The following is an 18067-nucleotide window of genomic DNA, read 5'->3' as shown; positions in this document are numbered from 1 at the left end:
GCTTTAGTTTCAGACGCTCCAGCTGTCTTGCTAATTTCTTTTGCTGAGTTTCCATACCCCGGAAACTACGTGTCACTAATCTCCTGTTTTCAAGTACAGCGTCGTACACTGGTGCTATACAAGGATCCTTCCTCTGTTGTTCTTTGATGGATGACCAGTTATAACCATCAACACCCCTCTTTATGGCTGCTTGTTTGGCAACTCTGACCGCGGACTTGTCATCCTCTTCTTCTTTACCTGGCCACAGGCATGCCCGTACCTCATCTGAGGTCAACCGGATGAAGTCTTTTCCTGTATCATCCTCCTCGGGTTCCATACTCCAGGGAATCCTAGAAAGAACATCAGCATTGGTGTTCTGTCTGCCGGGCTTGTAACAAACCTCAAAGTTGAACTCCGCTAACTGTGCAGCCCAACGCTGCTCTACTGCCCCAAGGTTGGCTGTTTCCAAGTAGCGGAGAGGGTTGTGGTCGGTAATAACCTGAAATTTTGCAAAGATCAGGTACTCCTTAAATTTCTCAGTTACTGCCCATTTAAGGGCTAGTAACTCTAACTTGAATGCACTGTAATACCGGTCATTCCTTTCAGATCCCTTTAGACCTCTGCTTGCGTAAGCAATGACGCGTTCTACGCCTCCCTGCTTTTGACTGAGTATGGCTCCAAGTCCATTGAGACTCCCATCCGTTGTAAGTATGAATGGACACTGGAAATCAGGGTAAGCAAGAATTGGAGGTGACATGAGACAACTCTTTAGTTTGTTGAATGCAGTCTGACATTCCTCTCTCCAGATGAATGGTTCTGACGACTTGCCTTTGTTACCTTTTCCCACTAAGGCATGTAGGGGCTTGGCCAGCTGTGCGAATCGTGGAACAAACCGGCGATAGTAACTCATAAATCCCAACAGCTGTCTAACCTCCCTCACATTTGACGGTGGAGGCCACGCATCCAAGCACTGAACCTTGTCCTTGTCCACCTGAACTCCCTTTGACGAAATGATGTGTCCCAAGAACCGGACCTCTGGCCTCAGGAGGAAACATTTACTCGGTTTGAGCTTTAGTCCGTGCTGACGCAACCTTGAGAAGACCAGCTCCAACTTCTCACAATGACTTTTGAAATCCACCGAGAACACAATAATATCGTCAAGATAGATCAAGAGAGTGTCAAAGGCCAGATCACCTAATGCCGCACCCATCAAATGCTGAAAGGTGGCCGGAGCGTTGCATAAACCAAACGGCATCCGCGTCCACTCATACAACCCAAATGGTGTTGTGACAGCAGTCTTCTCCCGATCTGATTCATTTACCGCCACTTGGAAGTAACCTGCTGTGAGGTCCAGGGTGGAAAACAACTGTGCATTCCCCAAAGCATCCAAGGATTCCTCCACACGGGGAAGAGGGTAGGCATCCTTGAATGTGACTTGATTGAGTCTCCTATAGTCACAGCAGAAACGAACGCCTCCGTCTTTTTTTATCACAATGACTGCAGGTGAGGCCCACGGACTGCGATTCTCCTTCAGTACACCTTGACTGACAAGATCCTGCACATGTCTCTTAAACTCTTGGAAAACGTGAGGTGGGACTCGTCGGTGGCGTTGCTTTATGGGCTGTGCATCTCCTGTAGGAATGTTATGCGTCACTGTCGTTGTATATCCAAAATCTGTGTCGCTCTTGGAGAAAACATCACTGTAACGCGCCAGCAGGGTATTTAACTCCTCACGTTGCCTCTCAGACAGTCCATCCTGGTTCACTTGCACTGGAATTGCCATTTGTTCAGGCTGAATCTCCATCTTAACACTGCACTGCATGTGTCGCTTAACGCGTAACTCGCCCTCATCCTCTTCAAATTCCACCATTTGCTTTGGGACTACTTTCTGAGGCTTCGACACAACTGCAATCCTGGATCTCGGCATCAACCTGATAGTTTCCTGACAGATATTTAACACTCGCACCGGGACTCTTCCTTTTTCTGGGCTTGCAAGCACATTGGCTACTAACAGTCCTTTAGGAAGGGTAGCAGAATCTGTGCATTCCACCAGTACTTGACGCTTCACTTGCTGAGGTATACTGCAGTGGCCTTCCACAATCTTCTCACTTAAGGGCGGGATTGTCACTACTTGCTTCCCAGATACCTTAACAAATCCTATCCTTCCTTCTGGACCCAAGAGCCCCTCATCTTTCTTCACTCTTGCTATCACTCTCCTTACATTAGCACTCGGCTGACTTTACTTTCTCCACTCAACTCCTTTCCAGACAGTACAAGGTTTTTCAATTCACTAAAGACATTCATTCCCACAATTCCATCCAATCCTTTCATCTCCTGCGCATCTGGGTTGGACTCTGTGAGCACGAAAACACACTTCCCTGGAAGCAGACTTCCCATGCACTCTATATCTGCCTGTAGACATCCAAGAACAGGAATGTCTAGCCCATTTGCAGCAGTGAGGCGAACCCAGTTAGCAGACGACAGTTGTATCTCTTGCCCTTCGAAATGCTGTTTAAAGTGAGACTCTGAGATGGTGGTGACCTCTGAACCTGTGTCCAGCAGGCATTTGGTGGGCACCCCTGCTATTTTTATATCCACTGTCAGACAGTCTCCAAAAGCGCTCTCCTTTAGAGTTCCTGGCACTACATCAACCTTCCAGTCAGCTTTATGGCTCCGTATTACTGAAGGCCCACTGGTGCTCGCCAATTCACCCACATTTGAAGCTCCTCTTAACGACTCGGTCATTTCGGCCATTTGTGATGACGCAGCACCCCGGCTACTCAGCTCCTTGTGCTGACCGCACTGTCGACTGGTGTGACCTGGTTCACCACATGTGTAACAGATATATTTCCCTTCACTGTTTTTTAGAGGCTGCCTTCTTGTTCCAGCAGACTGGGGGTTAACTCTCCCTTGACTATGGACTATTCTGTACAATTCCTCCTGGCGTGCAGCTATCTTCTCTATTGCTTTGTGCAGCTTTTCTAGCGTTAGTGAAGAGGAACTGTCACCAGTCGCGACTGTAGTGTGAATTGCAGCTCGCGCACGTGCAGGGGTCTTCAAGTTACCTTCAGACTGTGCTTCCTCTTCCTCAGACCATGTGATAGCATCCTGCATCAGCTGTGCAAAAGTCAAGCTTCGCTCTTCCTTAATCCTTCGTTTCATCTCTCTTCTTAGGAAATCATCCCTTAGTCCAAGGACTAACTGTTCTTTCAGAACACTCTCTTCATCTGACACTCTGCTTGGCTCTCTGCGTTTTACCTTGTACAGTTTCTCTCGTAAGTCATAAGCATAAGCACGTATAGTCTCACCAGGTGCTTGTTTTCGATCATAAAAGTCTTTTAACCTTGTGCCAATGGGTACTTTATCTCCATAGGTTTCCTGAAGCAGCTTGAAGATAGACTCCATACTGTTATCCCCTTCTTCCAGCATGAACTTTACTGTATCTTTAGCTTCCCCCTTTAGGTGCTGCTTTATCAGCTCCACTTGATCTTCCTCTGGCACCTTCATGACCCGAAATGCTGATTTCATTGAGACTATTCACTCCTCCACGCTCCCTTCTCCAGGCTTAGTGGTTCCAGTGAAATCGGTAAGTTTGTGATCTCTTGGGATATAGATTGTTGCTGAGGGTGCACGAGTGGATGCTTGCTGCTCCATTACTGCCCTTGCCAATGACAGAGCTTCACGTTGTTCCATTCTGGCATGATCCAATGCACCGGCTTGCTCCGCTAACCTCCTCTGCATTTCAGCAAACTCCTTCTTCAGTTCTTCCAGTTCTGCCATTTTTCTGCTTGCTCACAGACCTGGGACAGAACACTACAACAAAAAAAATCAGGCTAAGTATGTATCCTGTTCGTGACGCCAAATTAATGTAGCGGGAAATTTCACTACAATGTAGGGGTCAATTTATCTTCTGCTGCAATATATCTTGGACGACTAGGGATTGACAAGAGCTAGGTCTCCACCCTCTAGTACAATTAATTCCTATACTTAAAAATATAAAAGTATGTTTTTTATCTGTCTCGTGAATTTTGTTTTTGTCTTTTGTAACCGCGACTGATGAGGATTGAGGCTCTGGAATTTAATAAAATACACGGTAGCTTCCCAGAGAATAATCGTTGGTTAACCCCTCTTCCCCTCTACCAGCCCACAAGACAGTAGGAATGCCCCTACTCCAAGATAACATAAGTTTTACACTTTTGTTCTTACATGTTTAACAGAATTAAACAAAATAAAGAAAACAACAGTCATGAAATAAATTCTTTGTTTCACGTGTCTTGTGATTTTATCAATAAATGTACAAAAAAAATAAAAATAAATAAAAAAATTGTTCAGATCCAAACTTATTTCTTTTCTTTCAACAACAATACTCAAAAATAGAAGAAAACAATAACAGTTCCGATAGAATGAATGCTCAGAAGGTAAACAGTTCACTCAAAAGTACATTACAGATGTTTCATTCCACATTGGATATTTTCAGTTCACATACCTGAGTGAGATTCACAACCCCAGAGTTAAAGTTTTACCTCACAGTAGAACCGGGCTGGTGTTGGAGTGTCCAGATATGGCAGGGTAATTAAATCAAACAAATAGTCACCAGTTCAAAAACAGAAAGTTTCTTCCTTTACTTCAAAGATAGGGGAAAAAAATGTAGAAAAAAAAATAATGTTCAAAAAAAAAAAAATATATATATATATATATATCTCCACGAACGTTTCTGATAAACGAGACAGTCCCTTCAAAAACAAAACAAAAACACCGTAATTCGGGTCCATTCACTCGTGCAAACTCAGTTATCAGTTCTCATGTCCATGCAAGTGTCCATCCAAAAAGAATTTCAAAGTCTCCAAGTGAAAACACTGCAAAATGTCCAAAAATAAACTATCAAAAATAGGAGGAAAAATTATTGCCAGGGGCAACGACTGAATACGGAAAATAGAAGGAAAAATATAATCAAAAGAAGAGCGTCGATGAGCTCGCAATGCCGTTTGTGTCCACACGGTGTCACTATTGTATCAAAAACGAAACACGAGGATTTCGGATTTCGAACAACAGTAGCAAAATCACTCGATCCAAGCTGCTTTGCTTCAAAAACAGCAAATAACGTCCATGTATCTTCAGAATAGCTACTGTGTTTAACAACAGTGAAAGAAAAAACCTCACAGTTTCTCAGCTCCCTTGTAGAAGACGAACACTCGTGCTAACACACTGTCTCAGCTAGCACGGAAAACAATACACCTCCTGGTATATCGCAGGCATGTAGTTCAGTATCTCGGCGTTCAGGCTCAGTCAAAACTCGCAACAGCACAAGCTCGGTCCAGCTTCTCGTCCACTCACCTCGATGCTTGTCCAATGCTGTTCACACGTATATCCAAAAAGTCACAAAAAAAACTAACTTTTTCTCGCGCTCGCGTTCGTCTCGCTCACTTCTCGCTCACTTCTCGCTCACTTCCGTCTCACTCTCTTCCTTTTCGGAACCCCCCCGTCCTTCTCTTTTTTTAAAAAAAACCTTTCAAAATAAAGGTCCTTGAATACCTCCACATTATACTAAGTTAAAATAGTACAAGCTTGAATACAGTCAAAGGGAACGTGAAAGAGAAAGATGAATTGCTACAGGAAGTCTTCTGTGTGTGTGTGTGTGTGTGTGTGTGTTTGTAACCATGTGACTGATTTATCATCCTAACATGTCTGTTCCAGCTGTTGGCTCTCTCTTGATGGTTATTTCATCTTGAGTTTTTTCATACCCGTCTGCATCATCATCATCCTCAACTGTTTTGTCTTCATCATCACTGTGTGGAAACTGGCTAAAAAATTCTCCAATCTCAATCCAGACCTCTCCAAACTCAAACAGATCAGGTCCGTGTGTTATTTTACTATCATATACTGTTATAGTTTTAATGAGTCGGTTTTCAATTGTTTTAGTTGTTTTGATGAATTATATTTTCTGTAGGAGTTTTACATTGACCGCAGTGGCTCAGTTGTGTGTTCTCGGCGGGATGTGGATCTTTGGCTTCTTCCTCTTCCAGGAGAAAGGGACTGAAGTCATGTTGTACCTCTTCATCATCTTCAACAGCCTACAGGGGGCGCTCATCTTCATCATGCACTGCCTGCTGTCCAAACTGGTACTTAAAACACAACATGACAACAGAAAACACATGATGAATTGACTCAAACACACTGAAGGTTTGGTAACAGTGGTTTGTTTTAGACTTTTAAGTCACATCTCGCAGGATTTCAGCAGTTAAAACAGGGGTGTCCAAACTAAGGCCCGCGGGCCAAATGTGGCACAGGGATGAATTTCAAACGACCTGCAGCTTGTCTATTAAAATATATTATACGTGGCCTGCCATGCATAATTTACAAGACGTGCAGTTTCACAATGTCAACACAAGGTGGCAGTACTGGATTTTAGGCCAGGAAAACAACACAAAATGAAACAGCGCTACCTTTGCGCCCTGCGCAGCGTGCGACTCACAAGCTCACAAATGTGTTTATTTGTCTGGAACACATAACCACTAAACAGCCAGTTCGGCGTAGAGGACTCCGGTACAAGCTGCAAATGTCTCTGTGATTTAATTCAGTTTAAAGCCAGCTGAAACAGTGCTGACATAATCAACAACACTAACGTGCAAATCAGGAGAAACATTGAGAATACTGCTCAACCAACAATTCAACAATATTTTATAATTTGTAGCAGGCCCCCCGTACAAGGATGAGACTTTTACTGATGGTTTTATGATGTTTAATCCTTCCTTTTTTAAACTTTAAACCGTACACCATATCACCAACGTAAGAGCTGAAATGCATACAAAACATGTGACCGATTAGCTAACATTGTTCACATACTACTGTCTTACATTGATGCAAAACGAACACACCATCAAACTAAATGATCATATCTCAACCCATTTAAAATACCTTTTGCCTCTTTGGAGGGGCTGCAAATATGAATTCACCGTTTTTTTGTTTTTTTTTTTCACCGCTCCGTGCCGAAGCCACTGCCGCATCTGGGTTAACAAGCTGCACACTACCGACTGAGCCAGCCAGGGCGCGCGCGCATCCAAAGGAAGCGGAAATGCGTGCAACCCAAAACCGGAAGTCAAACATTTCACCATACAAATTTCAAAATAAAAGACATCTATAACACAATATACTAGTGGTTATTTACACTCCCACCAAAATTATGAGTGATTTGTTATATCAAGATAACAACAACGAAGAATTTTCAACAGGAATAACCATTTCTCTTATCTCATGAACATTCTAATATCAGAATTAGCTTTTGCACAGGACGCTCTACACTAGTGAGCTTATTACTGCGTTGACCTTTGTTGTTCAGTCTCCTGTCTCCAAAGGAGATTTTCACTCTTCGCACGAGTCCGTCCTTGCTACTAACGGTCTCCAGGACTCTGGCGAGTCTCCATTCACCTCTGGGTGACAGTTCATCAACGTCCAACACAATGTCACCTTCTCTTAGATTTCTTTTTGGTGAGTGCCAGCGCTGTCTAGCAATAATGTTTTGCAGATACTCACGCCTCCATCTGCACCAGAACTGCTCAGTCAAAAACTGCACACGACGCCATCTCTTTGCTCCATAGAGGTCCTCTTTTGAGAAGACACCAGGTGGGGGCAGTGTTGTGCTGGATTTCATGTGGAGAAGATGGTTAGGGGTAAGCGGTTCCAAGCTGTCAGGGCTATTAAGGTTGTCTACAGTCAGTGGACGACTGTTTACTATGGCCATAGCTTCATAGAATAAAGTCCTTAGTGAAGCATCATTTAATCTACCATGTGCAAGTGACAGAGTAGCATTCAATACACTTCTGACAGTCCTTATCTGGCGTTCCCACACTCCACCTGCGTGACTGGAGTGTGGTGCGTTCATCACAAAGTCGCACTGCTTTTGGGACAGATAAGTTCTCAGTCTTTGAGTGTCCAGTTCACTTAGGGCAGTTTTAAACTCATTCTTTGCGCCAACAAAGTTTGTTCCCTGATCACAATGGATTTGTCGAATTTCACCTCTGATAGAAATGAAACACCTTAGTGCGTTAATGAATGTGTCAGTGGATAGGTCCTCTAATAGTTCAATGTGAATGGCGCGAGAGCAAAAACAAGTGAACAAAAGTCCATACCGTTTATGTTGTTTTCGGCCTTCTGTAGTTACAAAAGGGCCGAAACAGTCCATACCGCAATATGTGAAGGGTGGAGAGGGCTCTAAGCGTTCTGCTGGCAGGTCGCTCATTCTCTGACCCTCCGGAGCCTTGCGAAGTCTACGACAAATGACACACTGGCGGATGAAAGAAGCAACGGTTCTGCTCATCCCTGGGATCCAGTAGCCACTGGATCTGATTTCATTTGTGGTGAAGCCTTTTCCTTGGTGTTTTACTTTGTCGTGACAGTGAGCTATTATGAGTTTAGTCACGTGATGTTCTTTTGGAATCACGATAGGGTGTTTGAAAGAGTCTTTGATAGATGAAAGTCTCCCTCCGACCTTGATGAGACCATCCGTGTCCCTGAAAATGTCTAAGTGGAACAGTTTGTTGTGGTGTGGGAGCTGATTGCCTTTGTTTAATAGCTTTATCTCTTTTCCATATGTGTGTTTTTGTACATCCTGAATGATGACATCTACTGCATTTTCTTGTTCACTCACTGTAGCCGGCACATCTGATTTAACTTTCTTGGCCCTTCTTATGAGACGTGCTACAGCTTTGACTGCTTTGGACCATGACGAGAACTTGGACAAACGTTCGGCAAGGCTGAATGTCTCTGTAACTTTGGTTAACATTGCCTGCGTTTTTCTGACTTCTGGATCACCAAGAGACAATTCTAGCTCTACACTTTGTGGTGTGGGCAGGTCCCTCTCCCAGAGAAAGGAGGGGCCTGTGAACCAGTTAGATGAGAGAAGCTCAGTGACAGATTTACCCCTAGATGCACTATCGGCTGGGTTCTCTTCAGATGGCACGTAAAACCATTGCTGAGGGTTTGTACTTTGGCGAATCTTTTGGACCCTATTCGCTACAAAAGTGTGGAAACGCCGTACCTCATTGTTTACGTACCCCAAAACTACTCTTGAATCAGTCCAGAAATACTCTTTGATTTGAGCATAGCAGAGTTCATCTCTCAACATGTTACTAACTGAGACTGAAACTACAGCTGCAGTTAGCTCAAGTCTGGGGATTGTAGTTAGCTTGGTAGGAGAAACACGGGCTTTGGCTATTACTAGTGAACAGTGGACCTCCTCTTTGACGTTTTTGGCTCTTAAATAGGTGCATTGTCCATAACCACTCGTGCTCGCATCAGAAAAGTGGTGCAACTCCATTTCTTTAAGTTCTCCGAAACTAGCAGGAAAGTAACAGCGAGTTATGTTTACCTTGTCTAAATTGGCAAAGTCACGTTGCCAGCTCTCCCACCTTGGCCTCAGTGCTTCTGGCAGGGAGTCGTCCCAGTTGATACCTTGGTGACACATTTCCTGCAAGATCCTTTTTCCATGAAGCACGAATGGCGCCAGGAAGCCAAGGGGGTCGTAGATGGATGCAACAGTAGATAAGATACCTCGACGTGTTGCTGGTTGGTCCTTTAAAGTGTTATCAAATCTGAAACAGTCCCTTTCAACGTTCCATTTGATGCCCAAGGCCCTTTCTTGTGGCATGTCTTTGAATGTCAAATCCTTTGTTTTTGTCTCTATTGCACATTCAGATGGCGGGATGCTTTGTAGAACAGCAGGGCTGTTTGAGATAAATTTGTGTAGACGGAGCCCTCCTTGCTTGCATATCTCTGTGGCCTCTTGTGCGAGCTGTATTGCCTTTTCAACTGTGTCTGTGCTTGTGACTCCATCGTCCACATAAAAGTCCCTTTCCATGAACTCAGATCCTACAGGGTGTGTGTGACAGTGTTCTTTAGCCAAATACCTTAGACCGTAATTTGCACACCCTGGAGATGATGTCGCACCGAAAAGATGTACCTTCATCCTGTATACCTGTGGCTGTGTCTCTGTGTTGCCGTTTTTCCACCACAGAAAACTCAAGTAATCTCTGTCGCAACGCTGAACGTGAAACTGGTGAAACATCTTCTCTATATCGCACATTAGAGCAACAGAATGTTGTCTGAACCGAAGGAGGATGCCTGTTAGATTGTTAATCAGATCTGGCCCTTGGAGAAGATGATCATTTAGACTTGTACCATTGTGTTTGGCTGAACAATCGAACACAACACGTAGTTTAGTGGGCTTTCTGGGGTGATAAATCCCGTGATGGGGAATGTACCATCGTTCACCTTGTTTTCCTTCATTGTGTACTTCTTCGACATCATTCCTTTCGATAATGTCTTTCATGTAAGCTATGTAGTCTCTTTTATAATTTTCATCTTTGTTGAACTTTCGCTTTAAGTGTTCGAGTCGGATTTCAGCAAGCTTTCGGTTGTTGGGCAAGTGTGGCCTTTGTCTGAAAGGAAGAGGCATCTCATAGTGTCCTTGTTCGTTTTTCCTTATTCCTTCCTTGAGTTTGTCCAAAAAGACGAGATCCTCTTGTGAGACTGTGTTGTCACTTGCCTTTGTGTCCTTAAAATCTGATTCTAGCACATTAATCACGTCCATGGGAGTTACAATGGGTAATTCCTTTATTGTGATTCGATGACACAAACTTGACTGAGTTTCATTGAGCTCTGGTGCGGAGCCTCCAACTATACTCCACCCTAGGTCCGTGCGGATGGCATATGGCTCCTCACCTTCTCCTAGTAGAACTTGTCTTGGAGCTAAAGTTCTGGGACAATTAAATCCTATAAGGAGTCCAACATCACAACTCAGAAGAGGTGGTATCTTATCAGCAATTTCTGTCAGGTGGGGCCATTGCTTTGCTGTGTCACTAGTGGGTATGTTGTCATAGTTAACTGGGATAAAGTCTTTGGTATATGAGGGGGGTAGGTCGATGCAAATGTCTGAGTCATAACCCCTCACACGCATTCCAGTTACTCTGTGACTCTTGACAATAGAGTGAACACCCAGCATGGTAGTTAGCTTTAACTTTACGGGGTGAGCGTCCGCTCGTAGCTGTTTGCTTAATTCTTCACAGACAAATGTGCTGTCACTCTGTGTGTCTAGTAGTGCATAAACTAATTGCTCTTTGGACGGGCTCTGAACCGTAGACACCCACACAGGAACAATCATGGATGTGCTACTTGACTGACCCACCTTAGATATGTTGAGAGCTGTGACTGCTGCAGTTTCATTTGGAGTGCTTGGAGTGGTGTTTCCATAGCTTTGAGACCTTTCATATGCCTTGTAATTGTCATTGTGCAAACAAGTGGGATGCCTTCCTTTGCAAATGTCACAAGTGTGACGATGGCGACAATCTTTGACGTTATGGCCCACCTTTAAGCATCCATAGCACAGTTTATTGTCCTTAACATATGTGCGTTTCTCTTCTAAGGGCTGATCTGAAAAGTTAGAGCACTTTGACAATTGATGGGTTTCATCTTTGCAAAACATGCAGGGTACCTTTACGTTTGTGTAACTTGTCCTTGCCTTGTTGTTTTGTGGCGTTGCTTGCGTTGTGAAGACTTGTGTGGATCTGTTTGGTTTAAAGTCTTTTGTGGACCTTTTCTCGTGAGATGTGTTGCATGAGTGAAGAGCATACGAAGAAGTGATCGGGTTGCATGCGATCTCCGCTTCGACTGCCACAAATTGTGCAAAGTCTTTAAAAGAGGGAAAATCCTTGCCGTCCATAAGTGTAACTGTGACATGTCGATTCCAACGGGCTGCCAGCCAGTCAGGAACTTTCTGTAGTAACTTTTGATTTTCCTCACAGTCACTTAGTATTTCTAGGCCTTTTACGTATGGTGTGGCTTGGAGACATGCATTTAAAAAGTCTGAAAATGTTCTTAATCCTTCAGCGTCTTTTGAGCTTATTTTAGGCCATTTTGACAGTTTGTCTCTAAAAGCTCTCTGGACGATAAAGGGCGGTCCATAACGTAGGTCAAGTTTTTGCCATGCGTCCTTGTATGCCTCTACATCGCTGCGAAAGAATGTGCCCTCAAGACAATTTTTAGCTGGACCCGTGACATACCTTTTGAGCAAGTGCAGCTTATCAGCAGGTGAGATGTCTTTGCAGTCTACAAGTGAAGAGAATGAAGCCTTCCATTCAATGTAGTTAATTGGATCTCCGCTGAACACTGTGAGCATTGGCGCTGGGATTCTGTTTACAGCTATACTGTTTTGAATTGCTTGGGCCAACTGGGAAATGTCTGTGAGAGGCGTTTGAGTTACAATTTGGGGGTTTGGGTTGTTCACCGTGTGACTTGACATATGAATAGACACATTGTTTTGTGGCATTAATGGAGGTAAGCCACTAGAGGGAGCTGGCGCTTCATGAACAGACTGGTGATCAACAGAGAAAGGAATATTGTTTGGTTGTATTTGCTGACTGTCCACATCCATGTTCATTTCTCTGTCGTAGATCTCAAGTTTTGCGCGAGCAGCTTGCATTTCCTTTTCTGCCTTTAAACGCTCAAGTTCGGATTCTATATCTTTCATTTTTTCCCTTTGTTTAATTTCCTCCTGCACAATTTTATATTCTGCTTCCTTTACAGCTAACTCCGCCGCTGCATCAATCCTTTTGACTGCGATGCTTGAAGTGTCGGACTGCTTACTGACGCTAGACTGAGAAGCGGTGCCGTAGATGGAGTGGGCATACTGATGTGACAGTAGCTGATGAAGGCGCTGCCTTTCTCTACTTGCATCAAAATCACCATCTATTGCTGTTATACGTTCATTAAGTATTTTCATAATGTCCTTAGTTACTGCTTCACAAGAGTCCATTTTGCGTCTTGTTTCAGAGGATGGCATAGTACGCTCCCTTATTTCACTGTACACCTTCATCATGTCGTTCAAACCCTTTTCAATATCATCGGCCATTACACATAACTCGTGCTCTGATAAGTCAGTTTTTAAGCTTTCTCTGGATGTTCTGATTAGCCCTTTCCATTGTTCATAGAGACTCATCAGTTTTCTGTCCTTTTTCATCATTTCGTCTTTTTGGTAGGCTAACATTTTCTCCGTTAGCACAATAGGCCGCTCTGAACGCCTGGGTAACGATAACTCGGTCGCAGCCTCCATTTTATGAAGTTCGGCTAATTGTTTTTCTTTGCGTTCAATATCTTCCTTTAACTCCTGTCTTGACATGCTCTCTGCAACTCCTTGATGTAATAAAGCTCTCCTTTCATTGATTTCAGTTTGTAGCTTACGTGTTTGCTCTTCGATACCGTCCATTTTCCGTGTCGTTGTAGCTCGCTGAGGAGAAGCTCTTACTGTAGCAGGCCCCCCGTACAAGGATGAGACTTTTACTGATGGTTTTATGATGTTTAATCCTTCCTTTTTTAAACTTTAAACCGTACACCATATCACCAACGTAAGAGCTGAAATGCATACAAAACATGTGACCGATTAGCTAACATTGTTCACATACTACTGTCTTACATTGATGCAAAACGAACACACCATCAAACTAAATGATCATATCTCAACCCATTTAAAATACCTTTTGCCTCTTTGGAGGGGCTGCAAATATGAATTCACCGTTTTTTTGTTTTTTTTTTTCACCGCTCCGTGCCGAAGCCACTGCCGCATCTGGGTTAACAAGCTGCACACTACCGACTGAGCCAGCCAGGGCGCGCGCGCATCCAAAGGAAGCGGAAATGCGTGCAACCCAAAACCGGAAGTCAAACATTTCACCATACAAATTTCAAAATAAAAGACATCTATAACACAATATACTAGTGGTTATTTACATAATTAATTATTTTTAATTTGGTAAATTTGTAAAATAAATCAAAATTTCATTGCAGCAATTGACCTTTCACAAAGACCCGCCCCCCTTAGTTACTGTTGCTTTGTCCGACAAGCCATGGCGCTGTCACGCCACACAGAGTGAAAAATACATCGCGGAGCGAAGAGGACACTGACAACACGTCGACAGACGAGATAAACCAGGTTACTTATGATATTAAACAAAGTCCCAGCTTTCAAACTGTGTAATTTGTTTAGAAATTCGAACAATAAAAAGCATTTTGTGGCTCTTTAATGTGTCGTGACAGATCGCTGTAGCGCCTCAGATCAAGCAGCCCGTGAACCGATCATCTCTTCCTACTAGTTCATTTATAGCGTCAAATAAACGTGCATGAACATCAGAAGGAATGTTGTTTAAAACGCGGAAAGATGTAAATACACACCATTTTTCAAGGTCAAGTCCACCGAGGTTAATCTTCTAACTCCTGACTGCTTTGTCGGACAAAATGGCGGATTCGGCGTTATGATTGGTTAGATCGCTTGTCAATCAAACTCCCGGCGAAGGGTCAATTGTTGTGCATAAATTGTATAATATCATATCAACCACTAGGGTTGGACCAGAAACATATGGTATGTTATTGTTTAGTCAAATCATTTGTATAATTTATTTTGGCTGTTGTGTCGCCCCCTTCAGGTCAGGACGGAGTATTACAGTCTGTTTGGCCGAATGTGCCCACAAAAGAAGAAAGAGGAATACAGTACCAGCCAGTCCAACAGCAGTCAGGTACGTTAAGCCTATACTTCGGTTTTTACGCATGTGCAAGGCTCCGCATACAGTGCAGATAATGCAAGTTTCGTCACCAGAATAGTATGCATGTCACACTGAATTTGTTTTGCACTAATCAGTTGTTCCAGGAAGTGATAAAACAGTCGTTTCACAGTAGAAAATGAAACTAGACAAAATACTGGAGTCTGTGCAACAACAAAAGATGCCCACATTGACAAGTGCTTGTGTGAGAGGGTTATGAGAATACACAAAGACATTTTATTGTTCTTGACTTCTGGAGAAAAACAGTGCTGGACAAAGATGAAACTTTATAGAGCGCATGTGTGGACCACCTGTGTTCATGAACGCTATTAAATGGAGTGTATTTTGACAGGCTACACGTTCAACTGTCAGCCTGTGCTGGTGTATGCATAAAAAAAAGTATAAATTGGGCTTGTTTGAATGATTTAAAGCAGAGTTTGTGGCTTCAGCTTCTTCATTCTTCCTTTGACTTTGACAGAAACCGCTGCGGATTGACAACAGCACAGGAGAGTCACAGATATGAAGTCCTGATGGATGTTTACAAACTCTTGAACACAAGACAATATCTGAAGACTTTTCACAAAGCTTCAGTTCAACCTTTCCTGTCAGAAGATCTTCGTATTGCTTTCCATCCGTCTGTTCAGGAAGATTGCAGATGTGGGTTCATCAAACATCTGTTTCCTGAGACGGAGTTAAAGGTCTGTCATGGGAACGGCTGAAACGGATCACTCCATTAAATGAGTAAAATATTCAGGATGCTTCTGTATTTGGCTTTACTTTGTTGTGCAGGTGGAGGGTCTTACATTTTATATCGTGCAAATGGCGGCAGCTTTAAAATAATCAATGTTTTATTGTATCAAGGGAGATGTTGACATGATTATGTCATAAAAACAGTTAAAAGCCTTAAAGGACTCTTGAACCGGGTTGTTTTATTGTTTTATAATGTTTCCTGGGGTGCACTTATAATGTTAGTATGCTTTTTACATCAAAAATTGTCATAATTCAGAAATAAAAGGCATTTTTCCTACCCTGATTTTATCCTCTGATTTAAACGCTCTGTTTTAAGGGGCGTGTCTCTGCGAGACTTCAGTGTAAACGCCCACTGCTGTGATTGGCTGACATCTTTACATATAAAATAGCTAAGTATTACTCTCGAAAATTTTTAGCACATTTTTACTATTACAGCTCTCAGGGTTAATTAATCGTGAAAAGTGTTGCATCTGTGGCATTATATTTAGATCGTGGCATGAAAGGTTGCAGTGATGAACATGTAGTCGATCACAGACATGTTGTTGAGCTCATGAAAGCAGTGATCTCATCAATTTCTGCACACTAACGAATGCTTTCAACAGTGCAAACGCGATGTAACTAAGAGATTCGTTGAATAAAACTTGAGTTTTGGCGTGAGTCCAGAACTCAGTCACTGATAAACTCATGCTGTTTGATTGACAGCTCCAGAGATTGTAAAGGGAGCGTTCTTTGATCACTTTCTTTATATAATTTAATCACCGTTTAAATACCAGATTATTTTCATCCTACTAAGAGAATCAAGGTGAAGTTGAGCGTTTAGTCGCTGGTTTGATTTACTGACACACAGATAAAGAACATGTGACTGTACATGAATCGTTAATATCAGGAGGCGGAGCTTCACCTATCTATGTCATCATAGGCACATTCCAGGATCAGTCGTTCTCTGGTGTCAATAAACACTTTTATTGGACTAACAAGGAAGTTTTCAGTTCGGAAACGTTCAGGATATTCTTATAGTACGATGACCTCTTATATATCAAAAGCTCAAGGAAAAGTTGATTCCTCAATTTATGACCCCTTTAAAATGATCCCTCAGAAGCCTTACAAATGAAAGTGAAACTGTAGTTGGGTTTTAAACAGTAGAGAGGGTTCATTTATGATTTATGATTGCCGATCTCATGTTAAAAATAAATTATGTTGTCTGATTGTGTACTAATATTTCATGAGTTTATTTTAAAACATTGAAAATGTATCATTTTGTCCTGTTATGTGGATGATCAAAGCATAAACATCTTCACTGAGAAACAGTAGTTCTGCTCCATAATCTTATTTTTTTCTAGTTTCTGCCTCCATTACACAGGAATGTAAAGAACACAACAGCCAGCAGTTAACCCGAGTGAAATGTGTTTACATTGGTAAAGAATTAGAGGTCATGTGAAAAGGACAAACAGCTCATTTATGAGTCTTATCAGCTAACTTATTACGCTGTGGTATGTCTTCAGGTCAGAGGGAGTGTTGTGAACAGCCAAATCTGTGTACATGAGAAGAAACGACCACACTTTAGCAACAACCAGTCCAGTAACAGTCAGGTAAATGTGTGTGTGTTTCAGCATATGTGCGTTTCACCGTTTACAACAACCTCTGTAGAGTGATCAGATCTCATTGACTTCCCAGCTTCTCATGACTTCAGCTAACGCTCTGGCAAGGTTCTCTCAAAGTTAAAATTGGTTTGGAGCTTCATGATTCATGAGTGACAGGGTTTTTAGCATGAGGGATCAGATTTTGAACTTGTATCTGTATACTCAAGCGATCGCTATGCCAAATAAAAGTTGTAGCTACAGTAAAAGAGTGACCAATCTCTCAAAACGTGGATTACACCTGTGGTGGGAGATGACTCGAAGGCTCTTTGTAAATATAACTAACTCTGAGAATACAGTTGAATGACTTAATTGAGATTGAATATAGGGCTACTCCTGTCCATCATATCCACACTGGCCTGACCAGAACATCTGTGCAAAGTTCTGCATCATGTTCTACAATGCGCAAGAAAGTGTACTGTAGTTCTGTTTGAAGTTCAAGGTCAAATAGTGGAGCACTGCAGCCATCTACTGGTTAAAGTGATAATTTTTTACTTTTAAAACTGCTTTTTCCAAAAGATGGGCAAAAATCTTACACTAAACCATGTCAAATTATCCATGTTATCCCCATGAATGAAAGTTAGAAATATATAAAGTGAATTTTTCTTTTTTATAAAAAGCTGTTTTTTGTATAAAAACCTATTTATTTTTTTTCAAGTCACCTTTATTTATATAGCGCCTTTTACAATGCAGATTGTGTCAAAGCAGCTTTACAGTGATAACTGGTATATGGTATCAGTTCGCATACAATGGTGTCAATGCAGGCAGATCAAAGCACTGTTGAATAGCAAATGTCAAGTGTCCCCAACTAAGCAAGCCAAAGGTGACAGCGGCAAATTTATTTTCCATTTATTTATGTAATAAATCCTCCAAAAAATGCACAAATGCGGAGTAAAAACATTAATAAACCGAGTAAAACAGAAGGAGTGTACAACAACAACAAAAAAACGAACAGCGCCAGAGGGTTAAATATGCAAATGAGGCATTGTCTAATTAAATATGAACTAATTTGCATACCTTTCTAGAACAAAAATCTGAACATTGGTTGAAGTCAGATTGAAAAACTTGTTTAATTTATTTTACATATTGAAGTCAAGAGTTTTTACAGGGGGATTTTGGTAA

At 42.3% G+C, this 18067-nt stretch overlaps 1 protein-coding gene across 1 annotated transcript in view; it reads left to right on the top strand.

Moving 5' to 3' along the window:
• The window catches only part of LOC125271098 (adhesion G protein-coupled receptor E5-like), a 39262-nt gene extending 23953 nt beyond the window's left edge, over nucleotides 1–15309 (top strand). Inside the window, exons 14-17 of the mRNA XM_048195059.1 lie at nucleotides 5674–5832; nucleotides 5927–6098; nucleotides 14445–14534; nucleotides 15037–15309. Coding sequence (XP_048051016.1) covers nucleotides 5674–5832; nucleotides 5927–6098; nucleotides 14445–14534; nucleotides 15037–15081 — 466 coding nt within the window. The 3' untranslated portion in view covers nucleotides 15082–15309. The remainder of the gene's footprint in view (nucleotides 1–5673; nucleotides 5833–5926; nucleotides 6099–14444; nucleotides 14535–15036) is intronic.
• Nucleotides 15310–18067: the final 2758 nt, after the last annotated feature.

Source organism: Megalobrama amblycephala, linkage group LG7 (genome assembly GCF_018812025.1).
Source record: "Megalobrama amblycephala isolate DHTTF-2021 linkage group LG7, ASM1881202v1, whole genome shotgun sequence".
Lineage (NCBI taxonomy): Eukaryota > Metazoa > Chordata > Actinopteri > Cypriniformes > Xenocyprididae > Megalobrama > Megalobrama amblycephala.
This window is presented reverse-complemented; position numbering and strand designations above follow the sequence as displayed.